This window comes from Protopterus annectens, chromosome 11.part0 (assembly GCF_019279795.1).
Source record: "Protopterus annectens isolate FY-2018-M chromosome 11.part0, PAN1.0, whole genome shotgun sequence".
Lineage (NCBI taxonomy): Eukaryota > Metazoa > Chordata > Ceratodontiformes > Protopteridae > Protopterus > Protopterus annectens.
In genome coordinates this window covers 1,041,077,781-1,041,101,400 of record NC_056745.1, presented here as the reverse complement: position 1 = coordinate 1,041,101,400, position 23,620 = coordinate 1,041,077,781, and the positions used below count along the sequence as shown (strand labels likewise).

Sequence of the window (23,620 nt, the reverse complement as noted above, 5' to 3'; positions counted from 1 at the left end):
TTGGTTAGTTTTGTTTTCCAGGTTGAGCACTGATCTCCATGGACCTTTTTAGACTCTGCCCAGGATCAGTGTCTGGTTAAGTGACTTGCTCAGAGTTGCACAGGTAGGTAATGGAGGCTGACTGAATCAAACCTTGCACCACTGAATCGCAGGAAACAACTCATTAACTGCTCTGTAATCCTCAAAGCCAACTGCCAGACAGTGAAAATAAAATCCGAAGACCACAGGCATTAGTTTTCTAAGAGTGATGCAGTACCTTATAAAGTTTTTACAGAGTATGCCTAGGATAACTATTTCTCCCGGAAAGTTGTCAAAGGAAGCTGTAGGGTGAGATGGTGTTAAAAATAAGGGTTCTGAAATGCTTGGTCTAGTTGCTGCTGCTTCAGATTACAACACTTATATAATGTGAATAAGTGAGTTAGTGGTGTTGGTAGATGCTAGAATATTATAGGAGCTTTAATCCTGTAAGACAACCTACCAGTTGCTTTTGGGTCGAGAGTATTTATAAATTCATAAAAGATGTACACTGAGCTAGAATCTGACCTGCTAGCAATATATGGATGTCTGAAGGTTCATGAATATGCTTGCAGTAAAGAAACTGTTTACATTTTTTTACAAGGGTATGTGGTCTAGTTCAGAGTCTTTCTACAGACACCTCCAAAAGATTGCATAGAATGTTACCAGTCTACACAAGTATGACCTAAAACTGAAATACAGGCCAGTTAAGGAGCTACTCATAGCAAGTACTTTGATTAAAGCATCTTTACCAGATATGCATGAATAGATGCTAGAAAGTTCCAGAGGTTCTTTGGCTTATACTATATTATCAATAAAAGAAAAAGCAAAATAAAGTCCAGAATTAATTTTTTCTGATCATTGGTGGCCGTGGAGGGTGTACTTTCGGCATCTCATGTCCCTGGTGGCATAGAAAATATTCTGTTTTCAAGACAAGGTTGCTTCCCTCCACTGGAGTGACAGCTGACTGCACCACTGGACATGGCTGCAGATGTTCCTTTGCTCCTACCATCTGTCCTAGCAAGTGCGTCTCAAGTGCCTGGGGCTGCCAGGAAGCCTTTCACTTTGTAGGTATTTCCTTTCGCATGGAAGGAGTCCTCTGTTTGTAAGAGTGAAACCCAATAATTCTCCAGTTATCTTGCTGGTGAGCATCTCTATTACTTGTCTGTTGTTCCACTGTCGCATTGCATCTGCCTGCTGTATGTGAGCTCATTGTGACCTTCTGTTGCCCAACACCAGCTGATCAAGTAGTTCCTTACACAAGTTCTACATCTCCATCCCTTTTCGTGTTACTTCAACTTTGAGAGGCTTGTCCATGTAGTTTGCTTTCTAGTGTGTATCACACCTACATGCATGATCTTGGAGCTGCAGGCCTTAACTTGTAAGGAGCCTTAGCCTTCACAAGGATAAGGTGTCCATTTGGACTGATGCACGTTTTCCATAAAAAGTGATGTTCTTCATCTCACATTGCTGCAGTCCTTACACTTGGGTAGTCCGCTGTCCTCGGTCGGCCCGAATATCAAAGTATTAGGCTGACGTCGGTCAAGGCGCTTAAGACTGACATCAGGACGTCAGGGTACAAATGCGCATGACCGACGTCATATCCTCAGTCTTTTTTGCCGCATGGTCCGATGCAGAAGCAGCGTTGCAAGTGCCGTTCGGCGTTCTGAAATTTTTCGAATTCAGAGTTTCAGACCGAGTCAAAGTTGGCTAAGTACCCCGTTGGGGAATATTTTAGTTTTTTCTTGCCTCAGTGGTTTACCGGATGTCAGAAAAAGTAAATAACTGTATTTCTTGTGGGAAACAGATACCTCATAGGGACTATCATACTTTGTGTATTCCTTGTTTGGGGCCTGAGCACGACGTTGTTGGGTATCGCTTTTGTGCTAGGTTCAATAAGCGCACTATTGCGAAGGTTAGATTGTGCCAGGTTGGTCTTGAAGCGGTGCAACTATAATATGCCGTCGGGTGCTCCGACGCTCGCTTCTTCGTAGCGCAAAGACAAAGCAGCTAAACCCAGGCAGGAAGAGTCGTCCGTACCGGACGCCGGTTCTTTAGAGGCGTCAGTGGAATCGGTGGTTCCGCCGGAGGCTTCTCTGGAGTCCCAGGGGGAGACTTTAATATTGCAGGATGTGGCCTCTCAGGAGGCAGGTCAGGCTGAAGGGGCTTCTCAGGTTTCTGTACTCCCCTCTCTTCCTAGGGTGGTTAGGCCCTCTCCTTCTGTTTCCAAGGCTTCTCCCAGAGGCAGGCCAAGTTTAGCTTCTGTTGGTGTCACTCCTAGTTTATCAGGGTCTGTGCCCAAGAAGTGCATGCTTAAAATGGCAGAGGATTTAATTACTTTGATTAGAGGTTCTTTGCCCCCTCCTGATAAGAGGCCTAGGGTGGAGCCAGAGTTGGGGAGTTTTGAGCAGGCTTCGGATGTTTCAGAGTCTTCGGCTGAAGACTTGCAGGAGTATTCTCCTTATTCTGACTCTGATGTACATGATTCTACTCCTTCTGCTTCTCCTCCAGAGGATTTTTCTTTTTCAGAGACTCTTCATTCCATGAGGGAACATTTTAAGTGGGAAGGTCAGGACTTCTCTGATTCCAGGAAAAGGCTTAGGGAATTTTGCTTTTACCCCAGCATAGGCCTTTGGCTATACCACCTGTTCTGGATGTGGTGGAAGATGTGTTTGCAGAGGCTTCACTTAATCCTGATTCTTTGCCTCCTGCTCCTGTTAAACCGGATAGGTATTACAGGGTGCCTGAGGCTCATAAATATCTTTATAAGAGTCCTAGGGCGGACCCAGAAACTGTTAGTCAGGGACCTAAGGGTGTCAAGGCCTCTGTTGTAAAAAATCCGGTTCCTCCAGATAGAGGCCAGAGCTTTGGATAGATGGGGGAAAGAAAGTCTATACTTCTTCCACCTTAGCTATGAGGGCTTTGAATTGCCAGTTTCACATGTTGAAATATCAGAACTATCTTCTTTCTCTATTGAAATCTAAGGTAGATGCTCTGGCGGAAGGCATTGAGTGTAAAGAATTACAAGATTTGGTACATGTCTCTGAACAGGTGGGTAAGCATTCTTTACAATGTGGTTTTGATGCTGTACAGGCCTCGTCTAGGGTGGCTGCCACCGGGTCAGTTCTTCGCAGGCACGCCTGGCTGAGGGATCAGAATTTATCTGACCATGTTAAGACAAGGATTTTGGATGCTCCTTTACAGTCTGATGTGTTATTTGGTTGAAGAAAATGGAGGACAAGGCTAAATCTATGCAGGCTGTGAAAGAATTTTTGCAAGTCCAGCCTCCGAAGTTTAGTAGGAATTGGCCTGCTAAGGGGTGGACGTACCCTTCTTATGATTCACAGTCTAGGGGTAGATCTAGACGTGGTAGGGGCAGAGCTCACAGCTCCTTCAGACCTAGAACAGGGAGTTCACCTGCACAATCTTCGGGTGAGGGCAGGGGCCAGTCCTTTCGTAAACAGGCCCAATGACCTACCTTTTCAGCTGCCAGATCCTTCTTGCCTGGCAGCACCTTTGGGAGGAAGGTTGGCACTCTTCAAGGAAAATTGGAGTTTGATTACCCAAGACAGAAGGGTATTAGGTATCATACACCAAGGTTACAAGTTTTATTTCCATACCTTGCCTCCTTTCAAAGGCATGCCGGACGTTCCTCCTCAGCAAAGACTAGAGGCTCACAAACAAATTTCTCTGCTGCTTCAAATAGGGGCAATACAACCGGTCCCTCTGCCAGAAGTGGGCCTAGGATTTTATTCTCGCCTGTTCCTAGTACCAAAGAAGGGAACACGTGGAGACCAATTTTGGATTTATCTATCCTCAACACTTATCTGGACATTCCCAAGTTCAAAATGTTGACGTTACAACAGCTTTTACCTCTGCTGGGCAAAGATCACTGGATGGTGACTCTGGATCTCAAGGAGGCTTACCTTCATGTTCCTATCAGGCTAAGTTGCAGGAAGTATCTGCGGGCTGGGACTTCTCATTATCAGTTCTCTGCATTGCCCTTTGGCTTATCTACTGCGCCCAGAGTGTTCACGAAGGTTCTGGCTCCAGTGATAGCTTTCTTCAGGCTAAGAGGGATACAGATCTATCCTTATTTGGACGATTGCATGATTCTGGCCCAAGGAAGGGACGAACTTCTTCTTCATTTACAATATGTGATAGCAGTACTAAGATGCCTGGGGTATTCTGTGAACGAAATAAAGTCCAGTCTAGTACCCACTCAGGACATGTGCTTTCTGGGTGTGAGACTGAATACAGCATCCCAGATGGCCTTTTGACCCCGGACAAACAAAAGAATCTTTCTCTTTACTTCCATCAATTGTCTCATCAGTCCAGGCTGACTGCAAGGACAGTCCTTCAAGCCTTGGGGTTCATGGCATCTTGTATTCTGGTGCTTCCCAATGCCAAACTGCATATGAGGAAGCTACAATGGTATCTCAAAATGTATGGACACAGCACTGCCAAGATATGGACACTGTCATTCAGATAATACCTTGCATTCAAAAGGAATTTTTGTGGTGGGCTCAGGAATGTCACCTAAACAAGGGACTCTCTGTGACCCGGCCAGAGGCGAGTCAGATTCTAACGACAGATGCCTCAGACAAAGCTTGGGAGCTCATCTAAATGGAAAGTGGGTACAAGACACGTGGCCTGCCAGACTTCAACATCTACATATCAACTTGAAGGAGATGTTAGCAGTCCAGTTTGCATTAATAGCTTTCAAGGATTTACTTCTTCCAGGACAGGTGTTGGTTCTAACAGACAACACACCTGTCATGTGGTACATCAACAAGCAAGGGGAACACATTCTTATCCTCTATGCAGACAAGCAATGATTTTGTGGGAGACTGCTCTCAGTTTACAGCTAAATCTTCAGGCAAGGTTTCTGCCAGGAGCACAGAACTCCTTAGCAGATGTGTTGAGCAGACGAATTATGGATCCCCACGAGTGGAAATTGGATCCTCATGTATTTCAGAAATTGACAGTGTTATGGGGAACTCCAGACATAGATCTGTTCGCCTCTCCACTAAACTACCAGCTGCCAAAGTTTTGCACAAAAAGGTTTCATCCCACAGCTTGGAAAGTGGATGCTCTTTCTTTCAGTTGGAGCAATCTTCATGTGTATGCCTTTCCACCTCTGCCTCTCCTCCCAAAGGTACTCCTAAAGGTCAGACAGGACAAGCCAAAGATGATTTTAATAGCTCCAGATTGGCCTCGACAGCACTGGTACCCATTACTGAGAAGTCTGGTACGGGAGCCTCCTTGGCCTTTGCCTTCGATTCCACACCTGCTGTCTCAGGAGAACAGTCATTTACTCAATGTCAAACTTAACTCTCTTCACCTAACAGCCTGGCATATTCTGTTTTAAACCCTGGAGGGTCTCAGCTTCCACAGCAAGTTTTGAATGTTATTTTGGAGGCCAGAAAGCCTAGTACAAGGAAAGTGTACGCAGATAAATGGAAGAGATTTTTATTTTGGAGTGCAGCAAAGGAATTTGATGTTTCTAAGCCTAATTTAAGTGTGGCTCTTCAATATCTTGCTGAGTTCCTGGACAAAGGTTTGTCCTTCTCTTCTATTAAGGTTCATGCTGCAGCAATTTCTGCTCACTATGACTGTGACCCACCATTGTTTTCTCATCCTTTGTTTAAGCAATTCCTTAGAGGGGCAAAGAATATAAGACCCCCAATGAGCTCCTACTCCTGCTTGGGATCTCAATTTTGTGTTGGAGAAACTCACTCTACAACCTTTTGAGCCTGCAGCTACTGCTGAGTTGAAATATTTATCATGGAAGACTGCTTTTTTGTTGGCCATTACCTCTGCGAAGGGTTTCTGAATTACAGGCCCTTATGGCGGTTGAGCCTTTCTTAATTTTCCATAAGGATAGGGTATCTTTACGTACTAATCCTTCCTTTATGCCTAAAGTGGTTTCTAGTGTGGCTTTAAACCAAACTATTCATTTGCCTACTTTTTATGCAAACCCCCAAAATAAAGGGGAAAAGATTTTGCACACTTTGGATATACACAGGCAGTTGCGATATTATTTGAGCAGAACTAAAGGGTTCAGGCAGTCTCAGCAGTTGTTTCATTTGCTTTGGGTTCTCAGGGCAAGCCTGTGTCAAAACAAACTATTTCTAAGTGGATTGGGTTTTGTTTTGCTTTCTGTTATTCCCATCATGGTAAGGAGATTCCACCTGGGATTAGGCCTAAGGGGGGTGGCAACTAAAGATATTTTGGAGGCAGCTACTTGGAGTTCAGTGCATACTTTCTCTAAGCATTACCACCTTCCACTTTACTCTAAATCTAGGGCTGGGTTTGCCACTGCAATTTTACAGGGCATTTTGGCAGCTCCTACTGCTTTATAGTTTTGCCATCCTCCCTTACCTCTGCTTTGGGATTCTACCCAAGTGTAAGGACTGCAGCAATGTGAGATGAAGAACATAGTACAGTTTTGTACCTACCATAAATGTAGATGTTCAAGATCCACATTGCTGCAGTCCAATTTACCTCCCTCCTTCCCTCTGTAGTTAGAGGCGGTTGTGTGGTTTGGGTTGTGAATATTGTGGATATTGTATATATTGTACATATGATTAGTGCAAGGGTGGTTGGTTGTTTTTGCTGTCTTTTGGTTTTGACCTTTCTTTTTAGGGTCTTCTGACATCTGGGGCAAGAAAAGACTGAGGATATGACGTCGGTCATGCGCATTTGTACCCTGACGTCCTGATGTCAGTCTTAAGCGCCTTGACCGACGTCAGCCTAATACTTTGATATTCGGGCCGACCGAGGACAGCGGACTACCCAAGTGTAAGGACTGCAGCAATGTGGATCTTCGCACATCTACATTTATGGTAGGTACAAAACTGTACTTTTCTCGTTTTCCTAGAACCAACAATTGATCTCCCTGTTTTATTTGTCAAGTCAGAAGCCAAGGTAGAGAGACCCTTGCACGTACTGTGTGTGAGCTGCCAGGTTAGGATTTAAATGTGGTTGCTGCTTGGATTTAGGAAGACTGAGCAGCTTTCGTTTGACTGTGTACAGAAGGAAAGGCTCACAGATTAAACATTTTCTAAGTCGATTGCTGACTGCATTATCTGCTGTTTTGGCTCATTTGAATGCTGAAATCTAAGATTGCTGCACAAGAGTTTTTGCTGCTTCAGGTAATGCTTCAGTTATGTTTATATATACATCTGCACTATTGTCACTTTCTATAATGCGTGTTTGTACCAAGCATTATTTAACTCTGCTGTCTGAACTTTGGGGCTTTGAGTGTCTTCCATTTTTTTTTCTAATATTTTGAGTTATTGCTTTGCATTCAAGCCATTCACGCACCCCATTAGTGATGTTCCTGTTTTTACTGTGTCAGTGTCTTAAGATGACCATTCTTATTCAGTCACTTCTACTTTAATACTGCCTCCATGTGCATGGGGCATCTCTCCATCCAATTTCAATGTCTTTAATGATGGAAGGTAAGCTGGCAAGCTCATTGGCTAGAGATTATTTTTGTATGGGTATGAGCTGGTTCCTAGCACTGGTTTCTTGCATAGTTGTGAAGCTTTATTGTTCAAGTTATTTTTCTTAAAGGTGAGCATAAAGTCCAAATGTTCAAAAGCCTAAATAAATAGCCCTTAATTTGTAGCCACTAAAAAGTCATTGTTCTTTTATACCACAGCTGCTTAATGACATTTGCTGGAATCTAAAGGGTAGGGCAGACCAGTAGAACAGCAGCAGTACCACAGGAAGGTGTACTGGAAGGATTATTCTTGAAGAGGAAAGCCTGTAGGCACGTAGCATTGCCTTTTTCTTCCTTTTCAGTATTGGTGAAGAGTCTAGCTACTCAGGGGTGGGGGGGTTGTTTTAGCACACATTGTGTATAACGAAAGACTATCATTTTGGTTAGACTCATTCCAGAAGTTTCTCATTAACAAGATTTTCTGATATTGTGAACTTTTAATTGTACATTACATAGAACCCTGAATTGTGGACTGACACTTGATTCTTACTACCTTGATAATTAATTAGGCTTTTTCTGTACATCCTGTACCGTTGTGGTATCTAAAGGTAAATATTTGGGATGGGTTGATTTGCATAAACATTTTTTAAATACTGTTTGATATGATGCTTGCCGATTTGTGTTTTCTATCTCTGCTCTTTTGATTCTAGCAGTTCAAATGAATTAACTGGGATTCAAAATATTTTTCTATGTACATGTCTACCTTCATTGGTATTTTGTAAACTATACATTTATTAATGAAAAAAAATGTAGGTTTAACTAACAAAAAATAATTTTTCTGCTTTAGTTCCAAACAGATCCCACCTAAAGCCCAGGTTGAACTGAGTCCACACAAAACATCTGAAGAAGAACTGTCCCCTCCTTTGGTTCCTTGTTCTTTAGACTTTTCATTTGATGATAGATCACAAGCATCCCAGAATGAAATAAGTAAGAAGCCTGAAGGAGTTCCACCTTTACCTTTGGTTCCAGAACTTGAAACAGATGTAGTCAAACCACACATCTCAAAAGAGGACATGACACAAGGCACAGCAGAACAATTTTTGCAGTCAAAACCTTGTTCTGTGGACTCCTCTGTTGAGAAGATTACTGGACAAGTGCTCCAAGATAAAGTGAATCTGCAAACTATGGAAATGGACAAGACTGAGGTATGATTGTGCTGCATTCCCTGTGGTATATTACTTGTCTGATTTTTTTTTACAGTTCTCTTTCTAGTTTCTAGTCCTGTTCTATCTGTATTTTGAGACACGAGGGAAAAGCTTCCAAGCTCATTAGTGTCTTACTGTGCTTGCTAACTATTATGAGAGCATGACTTCCACTGTTTTACTTGACCTTCTATTCAATGATTTGTTCAAAAAAAATGCTAAAGATGTAGACAGTGTGTATGCTGTGCAGCATGGGTATGAGCTGGTTCCTAGCACTGGTTTCTTCCATAGGTGTGAAGCTTTATTGTTCGTTATTTTTCTTAAAGGTGAGCATAAAGTCCAAATGTTCAAAAGCCTAAATAAATAGCCCTTAATTTGTAGCCATTAAAAAGTCATTGTTCTTTTATACCACAGCTGCTTAATGACATTTGCTGGAATCTAAAGGGTAGGTCAGACCAGTAGAACAGCAGCAGTAACACAGGAAGGTGTACTGGAAGGATTATTCTTGGAGGAAAGCCTGTAGGCACGTAGCATTGCCTTCATAGTGCAAAGGGTTGTTAAAGCCCTGACTTACAACCTAGATGACCAAAGGAGTCGTTGCATAAACTGACAAGGAAGGGTAGGAATGAACAGCTGGGGTCAGCTCATTGTTATTGAGAGAGCAGCAGTCCAGCCTGCTGCATTGCCAAGTACCTTTGTGAAGTGTAAGGCAGACAGCATGGGTTGGGGACTTGCTTGTGACTTTGCTAAACCATATCTACACAGTCACTTTCATGGGGCCACAGATAGTTATAACAGTTCCTCACATCTTTGAGTATGCACATCAGTTGCCAGGAGAGGGTTTAGGGCCAGACGAAAAACAATAAAAAGATATGAAGCTGTCTGGATTGATTTGTACTAGGATACACTGATCTTCTTGACTTCCACTCTTCCCAACTGCTTGCACTAAGGACTTCCCCATGTAAAAATGATCCGAGGGAGGTTCTGGACTATGGCTGATAAGACAGCTATGGCAGGAGCCAAAAAATTAAAATACTTAATATAAATTAAGCCTTTACCTTGAGCATTCACAATACATTCTACTAGCTTTATAGCTGCATTTTTTTCTGAGGAGTATGTTGATGTTTGTCCAAAGAATATATTGTGGAATGCTATTTCTTCAAATGAAACTGAACAAAATGACACTTGATAAAATGCGACTCTTTGGGCTTCCAGACTGGTGGCTGACTGAAAACTTGATTATAACTGGTGAAAATCAAGAAATTAGTAAAATGACCAGTGAACGTCATCATTTTTGGTAAAAATTTAGTTCCTGGCTAGTAAACACTACCTGGATGCCAGCAGAAAAGGAAATTTGGAAAATGTAAGATAAAGTCTACTAGAAAAATGAAACTGGCTTGGAAGGGGCATTGCATCTGTTCAGCAAAAAGCAGTTCAAGTTGCAACTTTAGTTCAGGGGGGGTAGCTCTCTGTAGGCATTCAGGTGAGCTAATTGAAATGGCAGAAATTGGAGACTGAAATGTAGGGACGATGAGCTAAACATGAGACATCTTGGAAGAAATGTTTTAAACTGTGTACAAAGAAAATCTGAGATTTCTGCTATAACAGAGAGGAGTGGCTTTAATCTTATGAAAGTAAATAAACTGGACTCGCATTCTAAAGCAAGATTTGTGTTTGTGATTTGTGTGGATATCAGAAAGTAATAAGGAACCCATATTAGTAGAGATATACTTGTGCCATCATAAATGGCTTACCTGACAAAATTGTGGCAGAAGGGGAAGGCATTTAAAAAAAAAAAAAAAACTTGGTGGTACTAAAATGTGCATGGGAAATGAATATTCACTGACCAGAAAGCAAATGAAGGCAAATTTCTGCCAGCATTCTGGGTATGTCAAGAAGCAGATGAGAGATTCAAATTGCTAAATCCAGTTGTCTTCTGAATGTTTTCCTGGAGAAATGAAGATGATTTGGGAAGCAAAATAGGCTAGGAAGGAGATAAAGTTTAGTCAAAGCACAAGCTAAAAGGTTCGGCTTCTCAATCTTCTAACAGTAAGAAAGCCCAGAGAAAGACTTTGCCATTTAAACAGTTTCATTTGTTCCAAATGAAAGTGCTGGAGTGATGGAAGAAATCCTAGTAACTGGCAAGAATTTTGAGTACATTGGACTCCAGCCATAGACTGGCGTTTTAGTACATTGCAATGAACAAAATGGCAAAGTAAATTTAGTGACTAAATGGGAGAACTATAAAGCATCGGTTACACTAGATGTGCATTAAATGTGAACTGTTCTGCAAGAAGTGGATTAAAAAGACCAAGTTAGTGTTCAACTGGTGAAAGAACTGTAAAGAATAAACACCACTTTGTCATTAATATTTAGAATTGCACTGAGTGGACATAAATTTACTGTAAGGAAAACAGTTTGATTTTTATTAAATATTTGCACAAAACTTTCCTGGTGTAAAGTGCATAGTACTTGTATATAAAGTAGTTCTTTATAGTATGCAGTTAGAGGTATTTTAAATGTGAGATGGTGGAGTTTCACCAGTCACTGTTGAATATGCTGATATTAAAGTGAGAAAGTTCTTGAGTCAGTTTTGCAGTACTAAGTTGTAGGACTTCGCGTCATGCTGAAGCCCACAACTGCCCCAAATACCAGGTTTCATGATCCCCCAACCTGCAGATGTCCTTACCATCCATCATCAGGATGTTAGTGGTATAAAGATTCATTGGCCAGTGCCATCTTCAGTTCTTTCTTGCCACGTTAGTCTGATGCATAAGACTGCATATGTGAGCATTTGTCAGTCCATTGGTCTGCTTGAAGTACCAGAGGAGTCTAAGTACCCTGTTGGGGAACTTTATCTTGTATAGCATTTTAATTTTGTTTGTTTAAAAAGGTTAAGTATTGTCTAGTTTGTGGGAAACGTACCCTGCAAAGACTACCACTCCCATTGCTTGTTCTCTTAAGGGATTCAGCACAACATGCCAAACTGCCCCTTTTGTGCTACATTTGACAGCAAAATCAAACATAGTGAATAGCATTTAGAATGAGGCACGGTTCAGTTTTCTCATGCTAAGACACCTGCTGATTCCCAGGCTATCATGCTGAAAATGTAAAAAGAGAAACACCAGAAGAAGGATGTGTTAATTCTTCCAGTGTCTGAACCACAATTTCTCTGTTGGCCAACACATTTTTTTCAGACAGATTCCAAGAGTAATCCATCAAAGGCACAAATGGCAGTTGGCGTCCGTCCCTCCTTTTTGAAGGATTCTTCATCATCCTCCATACCAAACTCTCTCCCTGTCATCACATCTGTGACCATCTCTAAACCTCATTTTGAGATTGCCGACTCAGGTGAGATGCTTCTGCAGCCCTGTTGGTCAGGCACCTGTTAGGCCATTCTCTTGGTGCTTTTCCTCCAGGGGCCACTATGACTACGGCTCAGTTCTCATGTACCTCGACCAGGCTGGCATTGGTTGGCTCCAGCCAGCAGGCCATGGCTTTTGACTCCAGGGTTCTGATGACAGAGGATGAGGGCTGTATTCCCTTGATAGCTTGTGAGGAATTACTTTGTAACTGGGTTGAGGTTGTGGCTGCACACCAGCAACCAAAGGCCATGTTATCCACTCCTAAGCCCAAGACACCCAAACCAAAGAGGCATGTAGGTTTGCTCCAGCCAGTGCGGCTTGGCCCCTCTGCTCCATCAACTCTGGTCTCTCCACAGGACATCGGCTGATACAAGACTTCATAGGCTTCATGAAGTCTAGGCAGTACACCCTTGAGACAGAGCCTGCACCAAGAAACATCCCTAAAAAAAGAAAAAGGGACATTTACCCTAAGGCGAGAAGGTTCCTGTGAGTTAGGAGATGAAGAGGAGCTTACTTATGTAGAGCATCTTCCCCCTTGGCAATATGTGGACTCTAACTCAGAAAACACCTTGTCCTTGACTTAGCTCCATGAGGATTTGTCCTTTTGGGGACACCCTTCACAGAAAAAAGGAATCCTTTAATTGGGAATGTTGAGAATTTTCCCAGTCCCAAGCTTAACTATAGAAAGCTCTTGGGCCTCACTGCCCTAGCCCCCCCTGACTGTATTTCCAGACCACAAATTCTTGTACAATGTGTTTGCATATCTTTGCAGCCTGATTCCCTCCCCCCATCCCCAGAAAGAGTGATCTCCCTTATTGGATGCTTAAGTCCCACAGGCACTTGTATAAAAATACAGTGGTGGATCCAGCTCTGGTGTCTCTGGAATCCACCAAGGGATCATCTGGGCCTTCTGACAAAAGTCCGGTGTCAGATGATAAGATGAGTCCACTTGCACTGATTTTGGCAAAAAGTCATACACCTCAGCCATCCTTGGCCATGAGAGCTCTGAACTGCAAAACCATGGAAAGAATTAGCATGGAAATGATCAATAATGATATAGTAAGCCTTCAGGCACTAGACCCAACCCAGTTTGGTTTAGTCAATGACAGGTCATGCCTACTCAACATGGTTGATTTATTTGAGAAGGTTACCAAAGCAATGGGTGTGGGCAGAATGGGTCACACTGCCTACCTTGACTTGGCCAAGGCATTTGACACAATACCCAACTCTCATTGTTGACAATTCAAGAGGTTAGGTAAAACCCGTATGTTACCCAGTGGGTAGCCAACTGTCTCGCAGACAGGACCCAGGAAGTTAGAATGGAGAGTCCACCTCTACAAAGAGGCCAGTCATAAGTGGACTCCCTCAGGAATCCCTTTTGGCATTTACGTCTCTGAAGTCAAGGCCAATGTCAATGGCCTCTGGCTGACTAAAGCTGCAGATTGCGAATTTGGAGATGTCATTGAAACCCACATTACACACGTTCTCCAGGAAGGGCTGACAAAGACAAACTGGTGTCAAAGCCATGGACTAAAACTAAATGCCAGGAAATGTATAATAGTGTCCTTAGGGAGGTCATCCACCCCTTGTAACTATTATATTGACAACACACCCCTTAGAGCTGACCCAATAGTCAAGGGCTTAGGAACACACGCAGGCAGTAATCTAGCCTATGTCCATCACTTGTCTACAGTAGTGCGGAAATAATTCTGTGTTGCACAACTTAAAAACAAAGGTATGGATCTAGGTCCAAGGAAGTCATTGTTCCACTGTATTTGGCATTCATCACACCTATGATATGAGTATGATGTCCCCTTTGTTATGTATATAACCAGGTATATCCAACAATTGGAACATTCCCAGAGGTTCCTCGCTAAAAGAATACAGAGCATAAGTAGCATGTCCTATGCAGACCACCTCAAGGCCGTATCCCTGTATTCTGTCTTACAGGGTGTTGAGGGGGGAGATCTATGCCTGGCATATAGGTCATTGTCCGACCCACTCTGATGGACCTCTTGCATATCTGCGAAATACACCGCACCAGACTTGAACATTGCCTGTGATATAAATAGGACCTACTGGAAAGACTGGTATTTATCCCAGAGACTAACCCAGTCTCTGGAACAGGCTTCCCATCCTTGTGAAGCAGAGCTTTTTCCTAATCCAATTAAAGTGCAAGGTGGACAGTTGGATGGGGAACAGGAAAGTCATCTCTGGTTTGGCACCTGTGTCTCTAATGGACACAAGCAGCCTACAAATGGTTCATCTCCCAGGCCCCTGCTTGTAAATATTTCATCTCCCAAGCCCCTGCTTACATTTATCAAGAGTACCAGAACTTGGAGATTTGGAATACATGGCTAGGCTTAAAAAGGCCCTTGTAGTCATAGCCTAGTAAACACCTATGAAACTATATGGTAAAGTACCTTGATTCCATTCAGGATCAAATAAAAGCTAAGGTAGAGGAGATACAATAAGAGCCTTTGGGGGCATCTAGGAATTGTGCAATGTAAGTTTCCATGTTTAGGTATATGTACCTATAATGCATGCAAAGCATAAGGCAGGGCAACTGCAGGGTGGTCTGTTATGAGGAAACATGCCCGGCTAAGGACACAACCCCTGTCAGACCATGTGCTTCCTAGATGCCCCACAAGATAAGGAATATATCTCTGAGCTTCCAACTGAGACTGTACTTAAAAGACTGGATCACAAGGGGAAACTATTGAAATCAGTTGAGGAATTTTACCTTTCCCCTACCTCCAAATACAACAGGAACTATCCCAGAAAGTCCCCCTAAACAGGAAAATGCCAAGCCACCCAGAAGGTAAAGACATGGATATCAAAGAAAGTGGAAAAAAGACCAGTGTTCCAGATGGGGAGGGGGGTTGTCTAAGAGCCCTTCCTCTCCTAGAGGAGTAACTGTGACTATGCCCAGCATACCTCCCTCATCCAATCCAAATCCCACCCCAACCTCCTTCCTCTCAACTGTTCTAGGAGATGGACTCAACTCCTTCCCCAGTCATTGGGAACAGGTTACCCAAGGGAAATGGATACTGCAGTTATAATCATAAAGGGCTGCGTTTTTGGAAAATCCCAACCTTCCTTGACATCACTCACGCACTCACACACACACACGAGCAACAAATGAAACTACAGGAAAACCACAAAACGAAAGCCAGATAAGAAAGTTTATTTCTCTAGCACCCCGGCCACAATAAGCCTTCAAGGAGTAATGCATAACATTATCTAAAACCTTATATGGTCCCAGCTCCATCAATAAAACAATTGTCAATTAAACAATTAAAATATTTGTTGAAACAAATTTTAAAGTGACATCCATTAAATTCATATAACACATTTCCAGCAACATTCTGCATTTAAACCCTTTGGAGTTAATGTATCAAATTTCAAAATAAACATTGTTTCTTTTCTTAAAAGCTTTTATCTACACATTTCTTCATCTAAATATTTCATATCTACCTGTTCTAAAATGGTAGCTTTTAAATTGTCTGTACTTCCATCATGATATTTATTAAAATGAAGAGCCAAAGGGCTCTCCATTTTATTTGCCCTTATATCTCTCAAATGTTCTAATAGGCGTGTTTTAAACATTCTCTTTGTTTGCCCAATATAAAACATATTGCAAGTACATTTGATAGCATAAATAACCCCTTCTGTATGACAATTAAATACTCCATTTGATTCAAATCTAATATTGTTTATATATAAAAAAGAATTCACAATATATGAACATCCTATACATTTTGCCACATGGCTTAGTGCCCTTAATATGGATCTGCTGATTTAACCGAACCCCTGGTCTTTGAAATTTAGTATACACAACCATATCTTTGATACTTCTTCCTCTCTCATATGAGAAAATTAATTTTTTTCATGTCAATTTATCTAATTCTTTAAAACTTTTTAAAAATTCCCAAAAATGAGAAATATAATATTTAATATTGTCACCTAATACATTATACTTAGAAACAAAAAATAAATTATCTACTTTATCATCCTTACTAACATTATTCCTATTTAGTACTTTCTTATTCTTATATTTAACATTTAATATATTCTGTTCACTTTTATTAATAATATTTTCATCAAACTTTCTAGTTTTAAACATCAATTTTGTAAGTTCTAATTCTTTACTAAATATACAGTCTTCATTACAGAGTCTGGAGATTCTCAAAAATTCTCCAAAGGGTAAAGACTCCAAAGTATGTTTAGGATGACAACTATTTCCCATCACAAAATTATTTGCTATTCCAAATTTCCTATGTATGCTAGTGCTAATATTTTTACCTATGACTCCAAGCAAATTAATATCCAAGAAAGAGACTCTATTACCAACTTGTTAAACCATCAAAATTTATACCAAATCTATTTACCTGAATGTCTTCTACAAAATTGGATACCAAGTCCCTACCACCTTCACACACAAAAATTAAATCTATATATCTATAATATGATTTTACATATTTTTTTAAAAATATTTTACTATAGATACATTCCTTTTCAACCAGCCCCATAAATATATTTGCATACATGGGTGCAAAAGGAGCACCCATGGCAGTACCTTGGGTTTGATGATAAATCTGATTTTCAAAATAGAAAAAGTGATTCTCTAAGCAGAATTGAACTAAATCTAACACATAATGAGTTAAGGGGCTGTTCCCCATATAATGTAATAAAGCTTCTAAACCAAATAGATGTTTAATATTGGTATAAAGACTTCTTGCATCCAAAGTTATCCAATACATATTTTTGGTCCACTTAATATGCCTAATTTTTTTCTAAAAAATCAAGAGAGTCTCTAATATATGAAGGAAGTAGTATAACTTCCTTTAATAATACACCATGCAAAATAACTCCTAAATTATGTAAAAAAAATAGTTACTAGCAGATATAGGATGGCCTGGTAGATTCATACTACTCTTGTGTAATTTAGGCAAACAACAGAAGAAAGCAGGACTTGTTTCTTTAACCAACAATTTATTATTCACATCTTTCTCTAACCAATAACCTAATCTGAAACCCTTACGAATCAATGACGTATAATTATTTTTAGCTTTTTAAATTACACTAACATTAACTTTTTTATATTTTTTCATCACCGAAAAGATCCATACACATTTTTAAATATTGCGTATAATGAAGTATGACTATTTTGTTACCCTTGTCCGAAGGTTTAATTACCAGCTCTTTGTGTAGCAAAATCAGACAAAGATAACCATTCCTGCTTAGACAAATTATATTCCATTTGTTTAAAGTTAAAATGTTTAAATAACATTTCCATTTCAAACTGCAGCATAGTAAAAAAAACTTTTTTAAACCCTCATGTGTAAATGGTGACATAAACTTACTTGTACAATCTACAGCCGTAGTGTCAATCAAACAATAAGCATTCAGATTACTTTCACATGAAACAAAAGAATCAGATGAATCTGTATCAAAGATATAATTTTCAACACTAGAAATTTCATCATACTCTAACTGATCTGCAATATTATTAATAAAACTGATATTCAAAATAAAACCACAAATGCAACTTCCTAATAAATTTATACATTTCTATTTTACATTCATGTAACTTTGGAATGACAGTGGGTACAAATTTCAAACCACAATTCAAAGCACTGTATAAATATTCATTTACAGAGTAACCCGAAATGTTTACAATGTTACCGCATACATGAAGAACATCAGTACCATCTGGTTCTCTTATTACCCTGCCATTGTTTGTATTGTCCATTTCTCTGTTGTTCGCGATCTGGATATCCTCTCTTCTGTGGACAATTATTGGCCCCTTCACCACGAAAATTATCATATAGATAGCGTTCATTCATAGGAGATGGTAAAGGTGGAATCGCTGTTATTATCCCGTCTTTCACCATCTTGATTAAACGCTTCTATGCTGTTACTACTACATGGTCTCTCTCTCGAAACGTCTGCCCCCACATTGAGGCGAACTTTAGAGCGTGACCTTTCATTCGTTAGTTTAAAAAAAGCCGTTCCCCTTTCAAAGTCACGAATATCTCTGTTAATTTTATACATCTTTTGTTCCAACAATTTCTTCTCATAAACATTAAGTTTATCCTGAATATCACGCAAACAGGACTCCATACGAGCCCTTTCTAGCACAGTCATTAGGTTAGTACACGCATTAAAAATTTCTTAATATCAGCTAACTTAATAATGTCTCTTTCTATGAGAATGCATATCCATTCTCTGGAACATAAAAAAGCAACTTTTTCCCATCTTTGTTTAAAAATGTTTTCCTCTGAAGAGGTCAAATCAAAAGGTTTTGTTGGAAATTTGATTGCCCTGAGACCACGAGGCACAATATCCAAGTCTAAATATCTTTGAAGACTTGTATAATTGTAATAAACAGTCATTTCTTTATTCATCAGTGTATTAAGTTTAGAAATCATTGTCTTTACCTCCACCGGAAATTCAGGAGTACGTTTCCCAATATTAGCAAATGGATTATTCTGCCGCTTACTACGGGTCTCAGCTAAAAAACGCTCCCAAATAGGAACAGCGTAGCCTTCTTCATTCGAATGCCTGTTCATCCGTTCTCTATCTCGCTCCATACTAGTGTTCAGGAAACCATCCATAGTACGTTGAGAAGAATTGGCACCTTCTTCTCTAAAAATTCTAGGTACATTCTGAGCTGGATCACTGGCCATCAGTATTAAAACAACACCAACACCATGAACACAGGAACTGCTATTCAGCACAAATATAGGAAAACCACAAAACGAAAGCCAGATAAGAAAGTTTATTTCTCTAGCGCCTCGGCCACAATAAGCCTTCAAGGAGTAATGCATAACATTATCTAAAACCTTATATAGTCCCAGCTCCATCACTAAAGCAATTATCAATTAAACAATTAAAATAGTTGTTGAAACAAATTTGTTGAAACAAATTTTAAAGTGACATCCATTAAATTCATATAACACATTTCCAGCAACATTCTGCATTTAAACCCTTTGGAGTTAATGTATCAAATTTCAAAATAAACATTGTTTCTTTTCTTAAAAGCTTTAATCTACAGATTTCTTTATCTAAATATTTCATATCTACCTGTTCTAAAATGGTAGCTTTTAAATTTTCTGTACTTCCATCATGATATTTATTAAAATGAAGAGCCAAAGGGCTCTCTATTTTATTTGCCAAGCCACCCAGGAGGTAAAGACATGGATATCAAAGAAAGTGGAAAAAAGACCAGTGTTCCAGATGGGAAGGGGGGTTGTCTAAGAGCCCTTCCTCTCCTAGAGGAGTAACTGTGACTATGCCCAGCACACCTCCCTCATCCAATCCAAATCCCACCCCAACCTTCTTCCTCTCAACTGTTCGAGGAGATGGACTCAACTCCTTCCCCAGTCATTGGGAACAGGTTACCCAAGGGAAATGGATACTGCAGTTATAATCAGAAAGGGCTGCGTTTTTGGAAAATCCCAACCTTCCTTGACATCACTCTCTCTCACACACACACACACACACACACACACACACACACACACACAAGCAACAAATGAAACTACTTCCGCCTTTTTGGAGGACCTATTGTAACAAAGCTTCTCCAGACAATTCCTTCAGTTGATGTGGACACAGGATTCTACTTGTGCCTCTTCCAAGTCCCCAGAAAAGAAGGAACTTGGAGACCCATTCTGGACCTATCAAAACTCAAGAAATTCCCAGTAGTGCCAAAGTTCAGAATGTTAGCACTGACTCTAGACTTGAAGGCTGTCTACATCTGTGTTCCTGTTTTTCAGGAACACAGGGAATTCCTATGCTTCCAGGCAGAGAGATCAAACTACCAAATTTGTGCCTTGTAATTTGGCTTATCTACTCCATCCGAAGTATTTACTGAATGCCTGGCAACAGTCATTGCCTTTTGTAAACCAAAGGGGGTCCATATTTACTTTTATTTAGATTGTTTGATCCAGGCAACATCAGTAGCAGAACTCCTGACAGCCATGCACATCATAGTAGATTGCTTCTAGAAGGTGTAGACCTCATCTTTAACATCTTTAAGTCACATTTGACACTCAGTACTAGACTAATGTTCCTGGGGGCAAACCATGCACCTATCCAGCAAACACATCAATACAACTACAAGGTCATTTCTGTGGATCCTGGGGTACGTGGCTTCTTGTAATTCTAATGAAAACTGAAGTGTTTCCTAAAACAAATTGCTGGTCCCTACAACAGCACTTTCTAAAAGCAATGATACCCTTATTACCATGCCTGAAAAGAGCCTTGTGGTGGGAATAAAGCATCAAAGCCAATCCAGTAGCGCCTTTGCAACTCCTAAAAATGATCTAAACCCTCACCACAAACCAAATGGACCTGGCTTATGGAGCACACTTGGGACAACTTAGGGGACATGGGACAGGCTCCAGGCAGCCCAGCACATCAGTATAAAGGAGATGATGGCAGTTATATTAGCTTTGAAAGCAAGCATTCTGAGAAAGACTGATACCAGGAGCAAGAAAGATACTTAACAGACCATATTTCAGCAAAGTGGTGTATATAAACAGGGAGGAACTCATTTTCATCACCTATGTAGATTAGTAGTAGAGCTATGGCCAGTGGCTCAGCAGTTAGGACTCACTCCCATTGCATCAAACATCATGGTCAGGACAGCCTGATTTCAGACATTGAGTAGATCACTTCTACACCCCAATGAATGGATGCTAAAAAAGGGTAATGTTCTTTGCAGAAAGTGAGGACAGACTGACCAAGGAATGAATACTGATGGCTGCTTACTGGCCCAGGCAGCACTGGATATTCTTCATGTTGAGCACTGCCGCTGTAGTCTAAGCTATATAGGTTATATCCTTCAAAGGATATAACATGCTGCCAGCTTCCAAAGCTTCATGGCACCTTGCACATGGCAGAATCGCACTACAGTGGGGAAAAGGCCGTATATAACTTTCAACTAAATGAGTTTTCAGTCAAGTGGGCTTTCAGTGAAGTGATCTCACTGATTTCATTTTCAGTGAAGTGTATTTTCAGTCAAATGCATTAGACCGATATACACACACACACACACACACACACACACACACACATGTCTGTTTAATCTTGAAACCTGGAAGATGCATGGGTCAACCGGTCACATAGCTGACCCGAAATCCTGAGTCTAGAAAAGCAAAATTCCAGCCAGGTCAAAACTGAGTACATCGACACCCATAGTTCAGTGTATTTGACAGAGCAGGAGGCAACATCAGTCACCCATGCTATGCACCTTCATGTGCTGTGACATTCCATAGTCACCCCCTGCAACTTGTATATACCAAGACAGAGATCGCACTACAGTGTGGAAATGGGCTAATTCCCTGTTCCTCACTGAGCTGCGATCTCAGTGCACAATGCCGAACTCAGATACTCGAACTACACTATCCATTCACTGTAGTGTAGTTGATGTATTTTGAGTCTGCATTCTGTCAATTTGAAAACTACATTTTGACTGCATGCTGGTCGACAGTAGTGACTTTGTGTATTTAATTGCAAACACATATATGCACACACATATTCTTATTTGCAGTGGTGATGGACAGGTTGACAGATGAGATTAGACAGGAGGCCCCGTGGACTGATGTTTGCAGATGACATTGTGATATGTAGTGAGAGTAGGGACCAGGTTGAGGAGACCCTGGAGAGGTGGAGATATGCTTTAGAGAGGAGAGGAATGGAGGTCAGCAGGACTAAGACAGAATATATGTGTGTAAATGAGAGGGAGGGTAGAGGAATGGTGAGAATGCAGGGAGTAGAGTTGGTAAAGGTGGATGAGTTTAAGTACTTGGGATCAACAGTTTAGAGTAATGGTGAGTGTGGAAGAGAGGTGAAGAAGAGAGTACAGGCAGGGTGGAATGGGTGGAGAAGTGTCAGGAGTGATTTGTGACAGACTGGTAGCAGTAAGAGTGAAAGGGAAGGTCTGCAAGAGGGTAGTGAGACCAGCTAAGTTATATGGGTTGGAGACGGTAGCATTGATGAAAAGGCAGGAGTCAGAGCTGGATGTGGCATAGTTAAAGATGTTAAGATTTGCACTGGGTGTGACTAGGATGGACAGGATTAGGAATCAGTATATTAGAGGGTCAGCTCAGGTTGGACAGTTTGGAGACAAAGCAAGAGAGGCGAGATTGCGTTGGTTTGGACATGTACTGATGAGGGATGCTGGGTATATTGGGAAAAGGATGCTAAGGATGGAGCTGCCAGGTAAGAGGAAAAGAGGAAGGCCTAAGATAAGGTTTATGGATGTGGTGAGAGGACATGCAGATGGTTGGTGTGAAAGAGCATGATGCAGAGGACAGGAAGAAATGGAAACAGATGATCCGGTAGATGATCCGGTGTGGTGACCCCTAACGGGAACAGCCGAAAGAAGATGATGATGATATGCACACACATACATATAGGTTTTGTTGACTGTTGTGTGACTTTATTCACTTTTAAATGGGAGTTAATTTTTTTTGCTTTTGTGGTAAAAAGTTAACTTATTGTAAACTATTTTTTCTGTAGAGAAATCAGTGTTTTTAGTTTTTGGGGCAGGGGTAAATGTTTAAAGTGCCCTGTGTTTTGAGGGAAAAGTTACATCTGATGTTGTAAATCTTTATTCATTCCTTACTGGTAGGACTTCAGTTCCATCCTCGGAACTGACACGGCCATTACCAAGCTTGCGCCTGCCAAAAACTCTCAGCTAAGACCTACCCATAATGCCCCTCTCATAGTCTCTCTAGCGCTCGTTTGCCATGTTCCTCGTCAGACATGCCAAGCCTTCTCTCTTAAGCTAAGTGTAGCGTTTTTGTGATTTAGCTATATCACTACCTGCTCTAGTCAGTTTTTTCCATATATATATATATATATATATATATATATATATATATATATATATTCTCATCTGTAAACTTATTTACTTTTGTTCTAAAACCTACCCTATACCTTCGGTACCTCTTTTCATACCATCGTTAGTACTGTCCCTCTCCCCTACCCTTGGTGTAGGCCCTTCCTTACCACTTTGTGGTATTTCTTGGTACCATTGTTAGTACTCCTGTCTTTTCTATCTGTTTAAAAAAAAATCTCTCTTTAACCTTGCTGTTATTGTTTGGTTAAATTGTAGATGTCTTTCAAGGATGCATCTGCAGTCATAACATATGGGTTTTCCTGCCTCAGGCAGCCCTTCGGTCGGCCGGATTCCAAAGTCTGGGTCTGGCCTCGGCTGATGTCGCACTTTCCCCGACATCAGAGCGTCTGGGGTATAAAAGCATCAGCCGACGCCATTTTCCTCAGTCTTTCTTGCCGTGCGGTGCCCGAAGCAGAAGCAGTTCGCAAGTGCCGGTCGGTCAGCTCCTGTGATTCAGATACCGAAGACTTCGAAAAAATCTAAGTACCCCATTGGGGACTCTTTCTTGCCTCAGCCGATGTCAGATAAAGTAAATAATTGTTTAACTTGTGGAAAACAAATACCTCATAAGGATTTCCACTCTTACTGCCTCCCTTGCTTAGGCCCCAGACCACGACGTCTCGGCCTGTTCAGCCTGTGCTTCCTTCAACCAACGAACTCTTAGACGTCGGTCGGA

At 41.0% G+C, this 23,620-nt stretch overlaps 1 protein-coding gene across 1 annotated transcript in view; it reads left to right on the top strand.

Annotated features, from left to right (window-relative positions):
* Window positions 1–23,620, top strand: part of GTSE1 (G2 and S-phase expressed 1) — a 999,478-nt gene that overhangs the window by 568,410 nt on the left and 407,448 nt on the right. Inside the window, exon 8 of the mRNA XM_044087269.1 lies at window positions 8,313–8,670. Within this exon, the coding sequence (XP_043943204.1) occupies window positions 8,313–8,670 (358 nt within the window). The remainder of the gene's footprint in view (window positions 1–8,312; window positions 8,671–23,620) is intronic.